This window comes from Eptesicus fuscus, chromosome 4 (genome assembly GCF_027574615.1).
Source record: "Eptesicus fuscus isolate TK198812 chromosome 4, DD_ASM_mEF_20220401, whole genome shotgun sequence".
NCBI lineage: Eukaryota > Metazoa > Chordata > Mammalia > Chiroptera > Vespertilionidae > Eptesicus > Eptesicus fuscus.
Window position 1 is genome coordinate 8,009,008 of NC_072476.1, and position 13,804 is coordinate 8,022,811.

General features: G+C 55.9%; 2 protein-coding genes across 4 annotated transcripts; both read left to right on the plus strand.

Moving 5' to 3' along the window:
* Nucleotides 1-255: 255 nt before the first annotated feature.
* On the plus strand, nucleotides 256-6,439 carry LOC114226832 (keratin-associated protein 10-2). The gene is made up of 6 exons (XM_028127542.2): nucleotides 256-293; nucleotides 530-563; nucleotides 1,335-1,478; nucleotides 1,727-1,882; nucleotides 5,745-6,088; nucleotides 6,368-6,439. Exons 2-5 carry the CDS (start codon nucleotides 558-560, stop codon nucleotides 5,856-5,858), a joined length of 420 nt encoding a protein of 139 aa, XP_027983343.1. The 5' UTR covers nucleotides 256-293; nucleotides 530-557; the 3' UTR covers nucleotides 5,859-6,088; nucleotides 6,368-6,439.
* Nucleotides 6,440-6,661: 222 nt separating this feature from the next.
* ALDOA (aldolase, fructose-bisphosphate A) lies at nucleotides 6,662-11,771 on the plus strand. Of its 3 annotated transcripts, XM_008152859.3 has the most exons (10): nucleotides 7,656-7,806; nucleotides 8,764-8,917; nucleotides 9,102-9,228; nucleotides 9,313-9,524; nucleotides 9,979-10,033; nucleotides 10,163-10,323; nucleotides 10,669-10,752; nucleotides 10,849-11,023; nucleotides 11,185-11,384; nucleotides 11,471-11,771. In XM_008152859.3, the coding sequence occupies exons 2-10, from the start codon at nucleotides 8,777-8,779 to the stop codon at nucleotides 11,564-11,566; spliced, it is 1,251 nt and encodes a 416-aa protein (XP_008151081.1). In that variant the 5' UTR covers nucleotides 7,656-7,806; nucleotides 8,764-8,776; the 3' UTR covers nucleotides 11,567-11,771. The 3 variants fall into 3 exon arrangements, with proteins under 3 accessions (XP_027983341.1, XP_008151081.1, XP_008151083.1); XM_028127540.2 differs by lacking the exons at nucleotides 7,656-7,806; nucleotides 8,764-8,917 and adding an exon at nucleotides 6,662-6,722; XM_008152861.3 differs by lacking the exon at nucleotides 8,764-8,917 and having other exon boundaries at nucleotides 7,662-7,806.
* Nucleotides 11,772-13,804: the final 2,033 nt, after the last annotated feature.

Here is a 13,804-nt window from a genome sequence, read left to right on the forward strand (position 1 = left end):
TCTCTCTCTCTCTCTCTCTCTCTCTCTCTCTCTCTCTCTCTCTCTCTCTCTCTCTCTCTCTCTCTCTCTCTCTCTCATCAATTAAAAAAAAAGCTGCTAACCTCAGAAAATCAGCGGCAGAAGCGAAGCGGGAAGAAGAAAGTTTGGGTCTCGGCAGCCGCCGTAGAAGCAGCGCGCTGTTTCCATGGCAACAGTAGGAAGCCCGGGAGGTTTGTGGACTGTGCGGGCCCCGCGGCCCATTGTACCCATCGCGGCGCGGAACCCGTGAACGGTCCGCGGCGCCGAGGGTGCAGGTGAAGCCGGTGGTGGATGGAGGGGCCTGGGGTGTGGGGACAGCAGAGGGGTGTGGCCTGGGTCGGGGTGGGGCCTGCGAGGGACGTGCCGCCCCGAATCCCGGGGTCCCATCTCCACTGTGCGGACCGGGGCCATCGCTGGGCCTGTTTCCCGAACGGGAAGCGGGAGGAAGGGAGTGGGCACCCAGTCCCGTGGCCCCGCTCGGCCTCTGAGGGGGACGCTCTCTCCTTTGCAGCTCCTGAGCCGACGCGCTGTCCTGCCCCATGGACGTGAGTCCCAGGCCCCTGACCCCCTCAGCGCCCCAAACTCCTCCAGACGTTGCCGGCCTTCTGGCCGGACTGGAGAGGAGGCTCTCTACTCTACATAAACCCTTCCAGCTCAGGACCAGAGCTCTGAGCAAGAATGCCAGGGAGGGGGGCTTCCCCTGGAGGGCAACATGAAGTTTGCCGAGTAACCACGGAGAAAAGGCATCGCCGGCGGAGGGAACAGTAGGGGTAGAGACCCGGGGGTGAGAGAGGACAGGGCTTTGGGGGACTGCTGGGACTTAAGTACGGCTGGAGAGTAGAGAGGGAAGGCGGGGTGGATGGGGCTAGACCCGGGCTTTTGTCTCAGATAAGTTTGGACTCGGTCACTGAGGGCCGTGAATGGATGGTAAGGAGGATGGAACACACCCACACACCGGGACAACTGCTGTGGGAGGGGCAACATGGCAGCCTGGAGGACAGCTACGGGCAGTAATGTTGGCTGAGGGCTGGTAAAGGATCCGGGACAGCAGGTCCATCAGGGGAGACCTTCTGAAAGGGAGTTCAGTCAGTCTTGGCGAAGTCTAGAATGACCAACAAGCCCCGTGTGGTGCTGAAATGGGGACGACAGGGGAAAAGGAGGTTTGGGGGACAAGAATGTGTGTCCTATCGACTCACCCCACCATCTGGTGGCTGTTCCTCCCCCGTTCCCGGCCACCTCCGTGTCCCTCCTGGTATTTCTGTGTCCCTGCAGCCTCTCCTACCTCCTTGTCACCCCTTCCTCCTGTACTCATCCAGGCCTCCTCTAGCCCTTGGAATCCCACCCCGGCTCCCGTCGGCAGTCCTTCCCTGCTGCTCCCCATCCCCGCCATCGTCTTCATCGCTGTGGGCGTCTATTTGTTGCTGCTAGGCCTAGTGCTGCTGACTAGGCACTGCCTGCTGGTGAGGAGCCTCGTGGGGGCTGCAGGGTGGGCTGTGGAAGAGGAACCCGGTTAACCTGTGCCCTCGTCTGCAGGCCCTTACTCGGAGACTCCTTCGCCACATGGTCCCCCCACCTATCCCTTCCCTGGGACCAGAGTTCCTCCTCTGCTGTCTCCTGCCGAACCTTCTCCTGCCCCTCTCCCCAAAACTGTATCTTGGCTGTCCCTCCCTGCCTCCTGGGCCAGATCCTGAGCCCTGCCATTTCCTAGGCCCAAGGCTGCTGCACCGATTGCAGCTCCCCCTGCAGGAAGCAAGGCGCCTCCAGGCCCCAGGACTGTTGCTGGACCTGTGCAGAAGCCTGCGACTTCCCTCTGCCTAGCCCAGCTCACTACCTGGATGCCTGCTGCCCCCAGCCCACCGAAGCTGTGAGTTCTCACACTGACCCCTCACCCCCTGAGCTGGATCTAGGCACCATCGGTACACTGATTTTTGTTGTTGTTGTTCAACATTTATTATTCAGCACAATTCCAGTACTGGGTCGGGTGGAAACAGCCAAAAACAACATAAACAACATATCAGATCATTTCTAGTGATGAAACCTGCTTGGAAAAAGGAAAGCAGGGTATCAGCTGGAGAAAGGTGATGTGTGTAACATGTAGAGCATACAGTCACCTCTGAAAATGGTAATGGAAAGAAAAAACATCCTCTCACAGAGCTCATCCTGTTCATTGAGTGAATACTACGTTCCATTATTATTTTCTCAACAACACTGGGAGCTGGGTATTTTATAAAACTGCATATATTTTTCTTCTGATCACAAAAAGCATTGATTATAAAGTGTGCATGTCAAAACACATAGAAAATATAAGGTACTTTATAAACCAGCTCTCTAACCAAGGTTGCTGTTTTGTATATGACCCTCATATATAGTACTAACATACAGTATTATCACTGCTGTATTTTGCTATTATTTGGTAAAAATGGGTCATAACACATATATCATCACAACTGCTACTTACTCTTTTTTAAAAATATATTTTTTAATTGATTTCAGAGAGGAAGGGAGAGGGAGAGAGATATAGAAACATCAATGTTGAGAGAGAATCATTTATTGGCTGCCTCCTGCATGCCCCCCACTGGGGACCCAGCCTGCAACCCTGGCATGTGCCCTGACCGGAATTGAACTGTGACTTCCTAGTTCATAGGTCAACGCTCAACCACTGAACCACACCGGCCGGGCAAAGTACCCTTTTTAACTAACGTCACACCTCGGTCACCTATCTGTGCCCGTGCACGTAGGCAGGTAAGTATTTGTATCCCCCCTTTGCAGGGGAAAATTGGCCTAGGGAAGTTTAGCCAGTTCTCCAATCTCCCACAGTAGAGTCTTGCATAGCAAGTTGTTCCATAGTGAGTGAGAGTCCTCAGGGCGAAGCCTGGCTTGCAGGGGACAGGCCATTTTGGCATTTGTGTAACTGACCACCTTCCAGGCAATAATTATTTGCGGCTCAGAGATTTAGACAATAAAGCTCCTGCCTTTGAAGAGGTGACCTTCCTTAGGAGGGACGAGTGAGGCTAGAAGACGGAGCAGATTCATAACTTGGACTGACTGTAGTTGGTGCATTGAAGTCTCGGTTCTTCCGTTTCCTTAGGAACAGTAACAATCACAAATATTACCAAGTTCTCGCCTACATCACAGCTGTTGAAACTGCAGCTTACAGAAGCTTGAGTGACTGAGCCAGGACAGAAACCTAGATTTCTGTTACCAAGTGTCTAATTCATTCATTATTTATTCACTTAACCAAAGATTTATGGAGTCATTGTTGAGGCCCTGAGCTGGGCCCTAAGGGCTCAGTGGAAACAGGGTAGACATGGTCCCAGCCCTCACAGGGCTTCATTCTGGTGAAGGCCAGAGAGAAGTAAGTAGGCAGCTAAACAGAGTGTGAGAAACGGTGACGCATGCAGGGGCTGGTTCTCAGCCCTGTCTGTGATCAGAAGCAGGCATCAGAAAGGTCTAGGATTGGATTGATTGGAGTTTGTGACTTTAAAAAAAAATACATATTTTATTGACTTAGAGAGGAAGGGAGAGGGAGAGAGATAGAAATATCAATGATGAGAGAAACTCATTGATCGGCTGCCTCCTGCATGCTCCCAACTTGGGATTGAGCCCACAACCTGGGTATGTGCCCTGTGACTGGGAATCGAACTATGATCTCCTGGTTCATAGGTCAACGCTCAACCACTGAGCAACACCAGCTGGGCAGAGTTTGTGAATTTTTAACAAGTTCTCGCATGATCCTGCCCCACCTACCAGGGTACAGAGCTGCTGTGACAAGAACAGCTCCCTTTACTGGGTGCTCACTGAGCATCAGGCGTTGTGCTTCGTTCTTTCCACCGATTCCTCACGATGATCTTAAGAAGTGGGCTCGGAGACGAGGAAGCTGAGGCTCAAAACATGAATTAGCCAAGCCTGGGCCTGAACTAGACTCAAGGCTGAGCCTGGGCTCTAACCAGTAAAGGTGGCTGGCCTTCTCTACATCAAAACAAATGAAATAGTGACAAACTCGGAGCCTAGAGAAACACAGGGTTAACAGTCTGTGGGGCTCTTGTTTAATGTACTTAAACAGCAGATTCTTTCCAGAAGCCACCTGGCTGCCTGTGAGAGCCGAGAAATGCATTAGCCAGTTTTTAATGACTAGACCCAATGGACAGAGCCAGAAATGCTTTTAATACCCTCTTCCCTGAAATGCGGACAGGGGAGCCTCTCTCGCCACCAATTTTGTGCACAGAATGACAGTGTGGTCCTCCAAAATCCCAGAGCTGACTTCATCCCTAGACTGGGACTCCCCAGATACACCCCAAACCACACCCTCACCACACACGGCGAAACCACTTTGCTCTCTGTCCCTTCCACCGGACACTTCTAGCCTCCTCCTTGGGAGCCAATTCTAGTGGCAGTAGCTCCAGCCCAATTCAGCCCCCTCTGCCTGGAGACACGAGGTCCCTTCTCACAGGCGCCCCTAGTGATACCTGATAGTACCAGCCATCCGGCACCGCACCCCAAAACCTCAGCTGTTCAAAAGGTCATTCTCCTATTCCTGGCTTGGCCCAGTGTCTGATCGGTGCAACTGTGACTGTCACTAGCTCTGCCTTAGGACTCAAGATGCCAATTTCTGTCACACAACCTGTGCGTGTCCTACCCCAGCCACTTGGCCTGACTCCACTCAGTGCCCGAAGCAGTCTCAGATCCTCTCTGCCCCAGGACAGGAGAGGAGTCGGCTGTCCTCCCTTGCTGTCTCTAGGACATGCTGTTCCTATTCCCCTAGAGACAGACCTTCTGTTTCCCTGGGAACTGGGAAGCTCTTCTCCTTTGCCTACAGAGGGAGAAAGCATGTGCTTTGGTTTACCCATTCATCCCAGTCATCGTGAGCGTGAGTCCCCGTGCCAGCTCCACGGAGACAGGAGGTGACAGTCCCTGTCCTTGCAAACCCAGAGAGAAGCTGATATTCCCGACCCTGGGAGGCAGTGGGTCTGGGGGGATCTAAGGACAGGAAGCAGGCAGGCAGGTGTATCCCAGCAGCATTCCCTAGATGTATTCCTTTGGGCAACCACTCCACTCTCGGAGCCTCCATTTCCTCTTTTGTAAAGAGGCTCCCCTACTCAAGGTTCTGATGATTAGGAGATATAACTTTTTGAGACATTAAAAATTTCAAATATGCAAATTACCATTATTAAAGAACACTAGATTTTAAAACTCATTCATGAATGCAGTCTGTGCCTTGCACAGAGTAGGTGCTCAGAAACGATGAATGAGATCCTGCAGTTTGGTCTCATGCCAGGGAAGAAATCCACAAAAGCAACAAGTCATTTCCATCATGGACAGAAAATGCGCGTGTGCTTTCCCTGTCTACTGACTCAATTGCACTGGGCCACAAAAATGTAGTAGAACCATCACTGAGCTGAACATTGGGACACCGGAATTCTAGCATGGGACCAGGCCAGTAGCTCTCTGGTCCTCAGTCTCCTCGCCTATAAAATGGGGAGAGAGAGAGAACCCCCCGAATAATTTCTTCCAGCTCCTGAACTCAGTTGTTTGGAACATTGCCTCCTTGCTGATTTCTCAACAGCACGGATTTGGTTCGTCCCCAGGAATGGTGGATGGTACTCTGTTCCACTGGGCAAGTGGACTTCCCAGGCCTCTGCTTCCTTCTCCCCTGAGAGGGAGACAGCCGCAGGCTCTGGTCCCCTTGCTCCTGCCCGCCTCCTTCACCCCTTCCTCCTCTCCCTCAGGGTTGGGCCCCTCGCTGCCCTCGTTGCTGCCCACTCTGCGACTGTGCCTGTGCGTGCCAACTTCCTGACTGCCAGAGCCTCAACTGCCTCTGCTTTGAGATCAAGCTCCGATGAGGACCCAAGTCCCTGCCCTTTGGGGAGTGGCCAGCCCCCAGGGCCCACATGCCCTCTTCCCTGAGGGGCCTCAGGCCACTGGAACCACGGATGGACTGCCTGGCTCACTGGCCTGGGAACCAGCAGTGGAGAACTTGGCTCTCAACAGAGCAAGACTTGGGGAGCCACTGGCCGGCTAGACTGCAGTTCCTTCGCAGGGACAACGGAAAGAGGGGCTGGTGCCCTGGCAGGTGCCCCACCCTCCTCTTTCCCTCCCCAGTAAACGCATGCTAACCATGGGTGGAACTTGGACCTAAGTATCAGGATACAGGGTACCCCAGCATGCTCAGTCCATGGGCTCTTGGTTATTTTGGGGTGTGGGGATAGCACCTGCACCTGCACACCCTCTAAAGAAATGGGCTCCAGAGAATCCTAGCAGCTCCCATCGGAGCCCAGCGGGGGGAGAGGGGTCAGAGGAGGAGGCAGGGAAGGCCACATGATCTGAGTCCCCTTTCCCCTCTTCCCCACAGATCCCTGCCCAAAGATTTATTTCCCCTTTGAGGGCCTGAGTCCGGATTTCCAAGGAAGAAATTTCCTCTGAAGTAGGGTGAGTGGGCAGGGGCCCTCCCCACGGCCTTAAAATAGGGCAGGCCCACAGCTCACTCCCCGCTTCTCACACTTGGGGCCCCACGCTGGCCTGAATGTCAGGAGCTTCAGGTTTCCCTAAATATAGGTCCCTGCCCGTGGGGAGGAAAGGGCAGGGGTCATTGGAGAAGGTTGGGGACATGGGCGGGGGAGGGCAGGAGCTGCTTTATAACCCAGCCCCATGCCGCCTGGCTCACTCGCTGCTGACCAGGCTCTGCCCGCTTCTCCGGCCTCCTCCAGGTGGGCGCCAGCAGGAAGGAGCTGGGGTGGGGGAGGGCTGGAGGCGTCCGAATTAGGGAAGACCTAGGATGGGGGCGCGGAATGTATCTGGGAGGCCGATCGCGTGGGACAGATTTTATTCTGACGTCAGTCCGCGGGACAAGTGTCGCAGGGGCTCAGACTTGCGTGGGCCGGAGTGCAGCCGGCCCCTGTGCTCGTGGTCCTGCTTGGCGCGGTGCCCGGGGCTTCGGGCGGGTCGGCGCCGGCGCTGGCCGGCGTGAGGGCGAGGCTGGCCCCGCGGCCTCGGGAGCCTGCGTGCACCATGGGGCGTGTCGCCCAGAACCGCTGCCTCCTCGCCTCGCCCCCTGGCAGCCCGCTGCCTCCTCGCGTCCGCTTGCCACCCTTTCCGCCGCCGCTGCCGCTTACACTCGGGCCAGCGACACCGGGAGGGGCGGCCCGCTGCCTCGGAGCCATCGGGCAGGCGTGGCCGCCAGACCCCGCCTGAGCTGGGGACTCGGTGACGGTGTGCCGCCCGTGCCCCGCGCAGGCCGGAAGCTGGGGCTGGGCCGGGCCTGGGAGGGAAGCGGAGCTCCGGGCTTCTCGGGCTCCTCCACCCGCGCCCCGCCACCCCCACCCCCAGCCACATCCCCCCGGTGCCCCAAACCAGCTGAGTCACGGCGCCCGGGGCGCGCCAGGCGGGAGGAAAGGGGGAGGGAGGGACGGGACCGCGGGATGTGGCCCGAGTCACGTCCGAGGAGGAGGGGGGAGGGGTCGTGCTCTCGCTGCCGCGTCGCCGCCCGAGAGCCGCCCCTGGGCTTTGCCTTTGGGGCGGCCGCTGCCACAGTCACTCGCCTGCCATTGGCCGCCCGGGCGCCTGCCGCCCCGGCAAAGGGAACGAACCGCGCGGAGGGTGGAGCGGTGCCCTTATAAGGCCGGCACCGCCCGCTCCCTCCGGTGCCGCCCACTCGGGAGCTAAGCAGACGGCGTTCCTCTTGGAATGCGCCGCAGAACCCGCCGGTAGTGACGGCCTCCGCGTTCGCTCCTTCTGCCCGCCCGCCCGCCGCCCGCCGCCGCCGCCCCGCCAAACCCGGCCCTCCTGTGCCAGGTGAGCGCGCCTCGCCACGTGCGAAGGCCTGAGAGCACGGAGAGGGGGCCTGGGGTCCGGCGGAGCCCGCCGCCCCGGGTCCTGGCATCTCCTCCATCACCACCACCGCACCCGCCAGCCCCCAGCCCCGGCTCCCAGCCCTCTCCGTGGCGCTCGCCCGGTTACTGCGCAATGCGGCGGCTCCGCGCGCTGAGTCATGGCGGGGGAGGAAGCAGGCCAGATGAAGGGCCATTCCCCCTCCCTTTTCTTGCCCGGACCCCTAGTGCAAAGGCTTATGGCCCCTTTGCCTCTGCAGGGGGCCCAAGAGGCAGCGAGGGTTAGGGGCCGGGTCGTAGACGGCGTCAGGGTTCCCTAAGGCGGGCGGTGGGCCCTGCCCGGGAGACAGGCGCCCCTGGCGAGGAGGGGCAGCCCCTGGCAGCACCTCTTGCCCTATTAACGCCTTCCCTATCTTTTCTTATCGGGTGACCTTGATTCTGAGCCTGGAACAGCTGCAGCCCGGCGAGCAGACGGGAGCCTTTTTCAGGGGCAGGGGTGGGGCGCTTGCCTCTCCACGCGCTTACCCTGCATGAGCAGTGAGATCGGCAAAACTCTCCCTTTCCTCCGCCTCGGCCCGGGCTTCCTCTGCCGCCCTTTCCTGGCCTCCTGATTCCCTCCTCCACCCTTCTCAATACCCTTTTCCGAATGCCCCCCCACCCCCACCCTGGGGGGAGAAGCCTGACCTTGGGATGTCCTTGAGGCCTTGGTGCCTGTCCCAGCGCTGGGATCTCGGATGGATCGGAAGGAACACCCCGTGGCGGTCAGATCTGGGCTCTGATCTCAGATCTGCCCCTGGGGTTGCTGAGTGACTTGAATACAGACCTTTCCTTTCTCTGGGTCCTTTCACAGGAGGGGGTCGGGCCCTCGGCCTTATGCACAACCTCTAAATTCTAAAACACTGCGGTTCGATTTTGCTTCTAGGCAAGGTGACCCCATGGCAAAGCGCAAGCCAGAAGGGTCCAGCTACTACACGAGCCATCTGTCCATGGCTCTGGCCTATTCCTTTGCCCCAGATGCCAGTATGCAACCCCACCCTCAGCTGGGCAACACCCAGCAACACAGGGAGTTAGGAAAGGTACAGGAGGCAGGTCTAGTACAGGGAAGTCGGGTGTAGGGGAGAGCTGGGGAAGTACCCCAAGACCCGCTGGGTGTGGGGAAGGGGAGGTAGGGAACTTTGCTCTGGCGAGGGGCTCTGCTCATTGGGAGACCACTGGAAGACCCAGCTAACCCCTGCTCCCCCATCTGTCTCCTCTGCCCAGGCACTGACTGGCACCATGCCCTACCAATACCCAGCGCTGACCACAGAGCAAAAGAAGGAGCTGAGTGACATTGCTCACCGCATTGTGGCTCCGGGCAAGGGCATCCTGGCTGCAGATGAGTCCACTGGTGCGATCAGGACACAGTGGGAGGAGGGCCCAGGCTTGGGGGTGACAGGCTGACCCCCCATGACCATGGGCTATTGCTTTCCAGGGAGCATTGCCAAGCGGCTGCAGTCCATCGGCACTGAGAACACCGAGGAGAACCGGCGCTTCTACCGCCAGCTGCTGCTGACGGCCGATGACCGAGTGAATCCCTGCATTGGGGGCGTCATCCTCTTCCATGAGACGCTCTATCAGAAGGCCGATGATGGGCGTCCCTTCCCCCAAGTTATCAAATCCAAGGGTGGTGTTGTGGGCATCAAGGTGAGGAGGCTGGGCCTCAGAATGGGAGATCTGAAATGAGTCCGGGGAAGAGAAATCCAAAGTAATTGACTGGAGGGGTGAACACTGGACCGGGAGCCTGGAGACTTGGGTGGAGTCTACCCCAGACCAGATGTAAGGAAAGCTGGAAACTGCCCGGCTTGGTATTTTTAAGCCTTGAGGTTCTAAGAGCAAGGCATTACCCATTATACGGATGAAAACCAGAAGCTCAAGGCAGTGGCGTGTTTTGCTCACAGAGTTAGGAACTCGGAGGTTCCCAGGCTGTCTGTCAAATAATAACCCCATGTATCCTGCCTCAGAGGCGCAGGCACTGTCACTAAGTGAAGACACTTGCAGACCAGGAGATACACTGAGATTAGGTGAAGGTGGGGCAGAGGAGGGCTCTAGAGGAGGAAGTAGAGATTGCTCACTTGCCTTATATTGTCCTGCCCAACAGGTAGACAAGGGCGTGGTACCCCTGGCAGGAACAAATGGCGAGACTACTACCCAAGGTGAGAACTGTGTGGCTCCCTGCCTTGCCGACCAACCCACCCGGGTTGGTGCCCCTCTAAGTGCCCAGGATGAGTGGGAGCCACTTGCCCCCTCCTCTGCCACGCTTTGACTTCTCATCCCCTTTCCAGGGCTGGATGGGCTGTCTGAGCGCTGTGCCCAGTACAAGAAGGACGGAGCTGACTTTGCCAAGTGGCGCTGTGTGCTGAAGATTGGGGAACACACCCCCTCAGCCCTTGCCATCATGGAAAATGCCAACGTTCTGGCCCGTTATGCCAGCATCTGCCAGCAGGTGGGCCTGCACACCCCCAACAGGCCAGCTCCCATCTCATTTCGTTCCAGAGTGTCAGCTAGCCTGCCACCCATCTGCCAGGATATCTTCCTCCCCCAAGGCAGCTGTTCCGGATCCTCACCAATCATCAGGCTTGAGCCTGGGGGGACACTGGAGGGCTTGTGTGGGTTGATCTGAGGAGATCCTGTCTCCTACACCCTGCAAAGCTGAGGGCTTTGAAGCCATGAGTCTCTGTCTTCATGGAGCTAAGACCTTGGCCAGTGGTTGTGGAGAGCTGGAGGAGGAGCTGCAGGTAGAGTAGAGGCCTCCAGGGGCCTCATAGCAACTCTGTCCCTCACCCCACAGAACGGCATCGTGCCCATCGTGGAGCCTGAGATCCTCCCCGATGGGGACCATGACTTGAAGCGCTGTCAGTATGTAACTGAGAAGGTAGGTTGCTTCCTGCCTGGGCAGGGTGGTGGGCCTTGGGGCTGACTCCTGTCCCCCCACTCCACCCCACCCCACTTGGGTCCTGCCCTACTCTAGGTGCTGGCTGCTGTCTACAAGGCTCTGAGTGACCACCACATCTACCTGGAAGGCACCTTGCTGAAGCCCAATATGGTCACCCCAGGCCATGCCTGTACCCAGAAATTTTCTAACGAGGAGATTGCCATGGCAACTGTCACTGCGCTGCGCCGCACAGTGCCCCCCGCTGTCCCTGGTGAGACCCATACTCTCATCTTGCCCTCTGGGAGGTAGACAAACTGTATCCACAGTCTTTATGCCTATTGGTCTGATTTCCAGGTCAGCTACTAGGAATCCCTACCAGTCCCCTGGATCTCGGACTACAACCCCTCTCCCCATTTCACCTTTGTTTTACAGGGATCACCTTCCTATCTGGAGGTCAGAGTGAGGAGGAGGCATCCATCAACCTCAATGCAATCAACAAGTGCCCTCTGCAAAAGCCATGGGCCTTGACCTTCTCCTATGGCCGAGCCCTGCAGGCCTCTGCTCTGAAGGCCTGGGGTGGGAAGAAGGAGAACCTGAAGGCTGCCCAGGAGGAATACGTCAAGCGAGCACTGGTGAGGATGGAGCAGGAGGTGGGCAGAGGGCCGGGGTGGATGGGATTCTGAACACAAACCTTACTCTGGCTCCTCTCCCCTCTTAGGCCAACAGCCTCGCCTGCCAAGGAAAGTACACCCCAAGCGGCCAGGCTGGGGCTGCAGCCAGCCAGTCCCTCTTCATCTCTAACCATGCCTACTAAGCAGAGGTGATCTAAGGCTGCCCGTGAACACTCCAGGCCCCGCCCCCGCCCACATTCACTCTTGAAGAGGCCTCATCCCAGGCTCCAGGCTGCTCTTTCCCAGCACTCCTGCCTCCCTTGTGACGTTGGTTGCGTGGTGTTGTCTGTGTATGCCAACTCCAATGCCCTTTCCAGCCCACTGCCAATAAACAACTATTTAAGGGGGCGTTTCTTGTCCGTGTCTGTAGTGTCTGGGTCTGGGGAGGTGGCCGAGTCCAGAGGAAAGAGCTCTTGTTTGATGTTCTTCCTTCCTGGGTAGGGAAATGGTGAAGGGGTCGGGTAGGACTTCCCTGTTTTGTTTTATAATTGCCCAGGGTTTCAAGAGGAGAGCTTGTGAAATTTTCTTCAACCACCAGAGGCTCTTAACCCCTTCTACTAGCAGCATCAGATAAGGCTCATAGTTGGGGAGTGTGTGTAACTGCTAGTTGTAGGAGGCTGCAGGCTCAGCCTCTTAGGCCTAGACCTCAAGGGTGCAGAAGGCCCTTGTGACAAAAACAGCCACAGACAACAGCTGAGATTCCCTGAGTCTCTGAGCCAGGCAACATGAAAATGTTCTGTATGAGTAGGTGTTGTTTTTCCCATTTAAGCTTCAGACTTTATTGCTGGAGATCACACTCTTTCTTGGTGGAAACAAGAATATTAATGCAGCCTGGCGGGTGTGGTTCAGTGGTTGTGGGTCGATTCATGAACCAAGAGGTCCTCGGTTTGATTCCTGCACAGGGCACTTGCCTGGGTTGGGAGTTCGATCCCCGGTGGGGGATATGCAGGAGGCAGCCGGTTGATGATGTTTTTCTCCTGATGTTTCTGTCTCTAAAAAAATCGATAAAACATACTTTCTTTTTTTTTAAGAATATTAATGCAGCCCTGCAGGTGTGGGCCCTGCTAGGCTTCAGAGGTGGAGTGTCGATTTAGGAACCAGGAGGTCATGTTTCCATTGCAGGCTCAAACCCCCTAGGAGCATGCGAGAGGCAGTGGATCAATGTTTCTCATCATTGGTGTTTCTAACTCTCTCCCTGTCCCTCTTTGAAATCAATAAAAAGATATTTAAAAAAAAAGTATTAATGCATAGCTCCTTAATCTACACTGTTGAGCTTGTCAGTCTTCCCATTTTAATAGGAAATGGGATTAGAACTGGCTACTTAGTCTTCTTGGGCTGTGGAACCCCTTGAAGAATCTGGAATCCTCTCCAACACCTCAACAATGCACACACAGACAGAACTCAGGTTCTAGGTTAAGAACTGAGCCTCTAGCTGCTGCATTCCATGGAGGCAGAATGAGGGCCCTGCACTTACCCTGTCATGCCTCGAACCCTTCTCCAATCACTCAGTCTGGGTGCAGCAGCAAATATACCAGATATTCTCAACTGTTGAAGATCCTAGTCATAACCAGGGACCTAATATTCCTGCCACTTCTCAAATTTCCTGATATGGGCCCTTTCCTGTCTGAGCACCTTTCTAGAGAGAAAAAAAAAAATCGATCTCTCTGGACCTACTAAATCCATGTCGTGATATAGAACTGATTAACCCTAGGACCTTCTGGGAGTTTAAGAACTCGGTCCTTTCCTTCTCTGTCTATGATGCCTAGATAGAAAATCAACACTCTCCTAGTGCCCCTGCAGATTCTGGCCCTCACTCTGTGCCTACCGTCAACTCTGAAACGTCTGAAATAAAGCAAATGAGAACTGAAGGTCAATAGAAGACAGTGAAAAGGACATTCCAAAAGGGAGCAACTTGTACAAGACCAGTTCAAGGACTAGCTGCTTCCTCGGCCTGCAGCAAAAGCGACCAGGGAAGCAGAGGAACTCAAATACCACCTTAGGGAGCTGTGGACTTCTGACGGTGAATTCTGGAAAGCTAAGTGGTAGGTGGAGGCTAAATTAGAACACAGCTTTCCTGGGTTCCAATTTTAACCTTGATTCAAACCCCAAATTCTTAGCGATGCAAATGTGAACAAGTTACTTAACCTCTCTGAGCTAGTTTCCTCCTTTAAAAAAAAAATAAAATAAAATTTGAAGACAGAAAGCAACTGAGGGGTGTCAAGGGGACCACTGGAATCAGAGGCCATGTCGGCCGGCATGGCTGGTGGACTTTGTGCCTTTAGCTTCGAGGTCCTCCCCTGCAGAGTCCTCCGTGGCCGTGGAAAGAGGTGGGGCTGAGACTGCTTCGCCCCGTGGAGAGCATTCAGGGGTGCCCTGAGCCC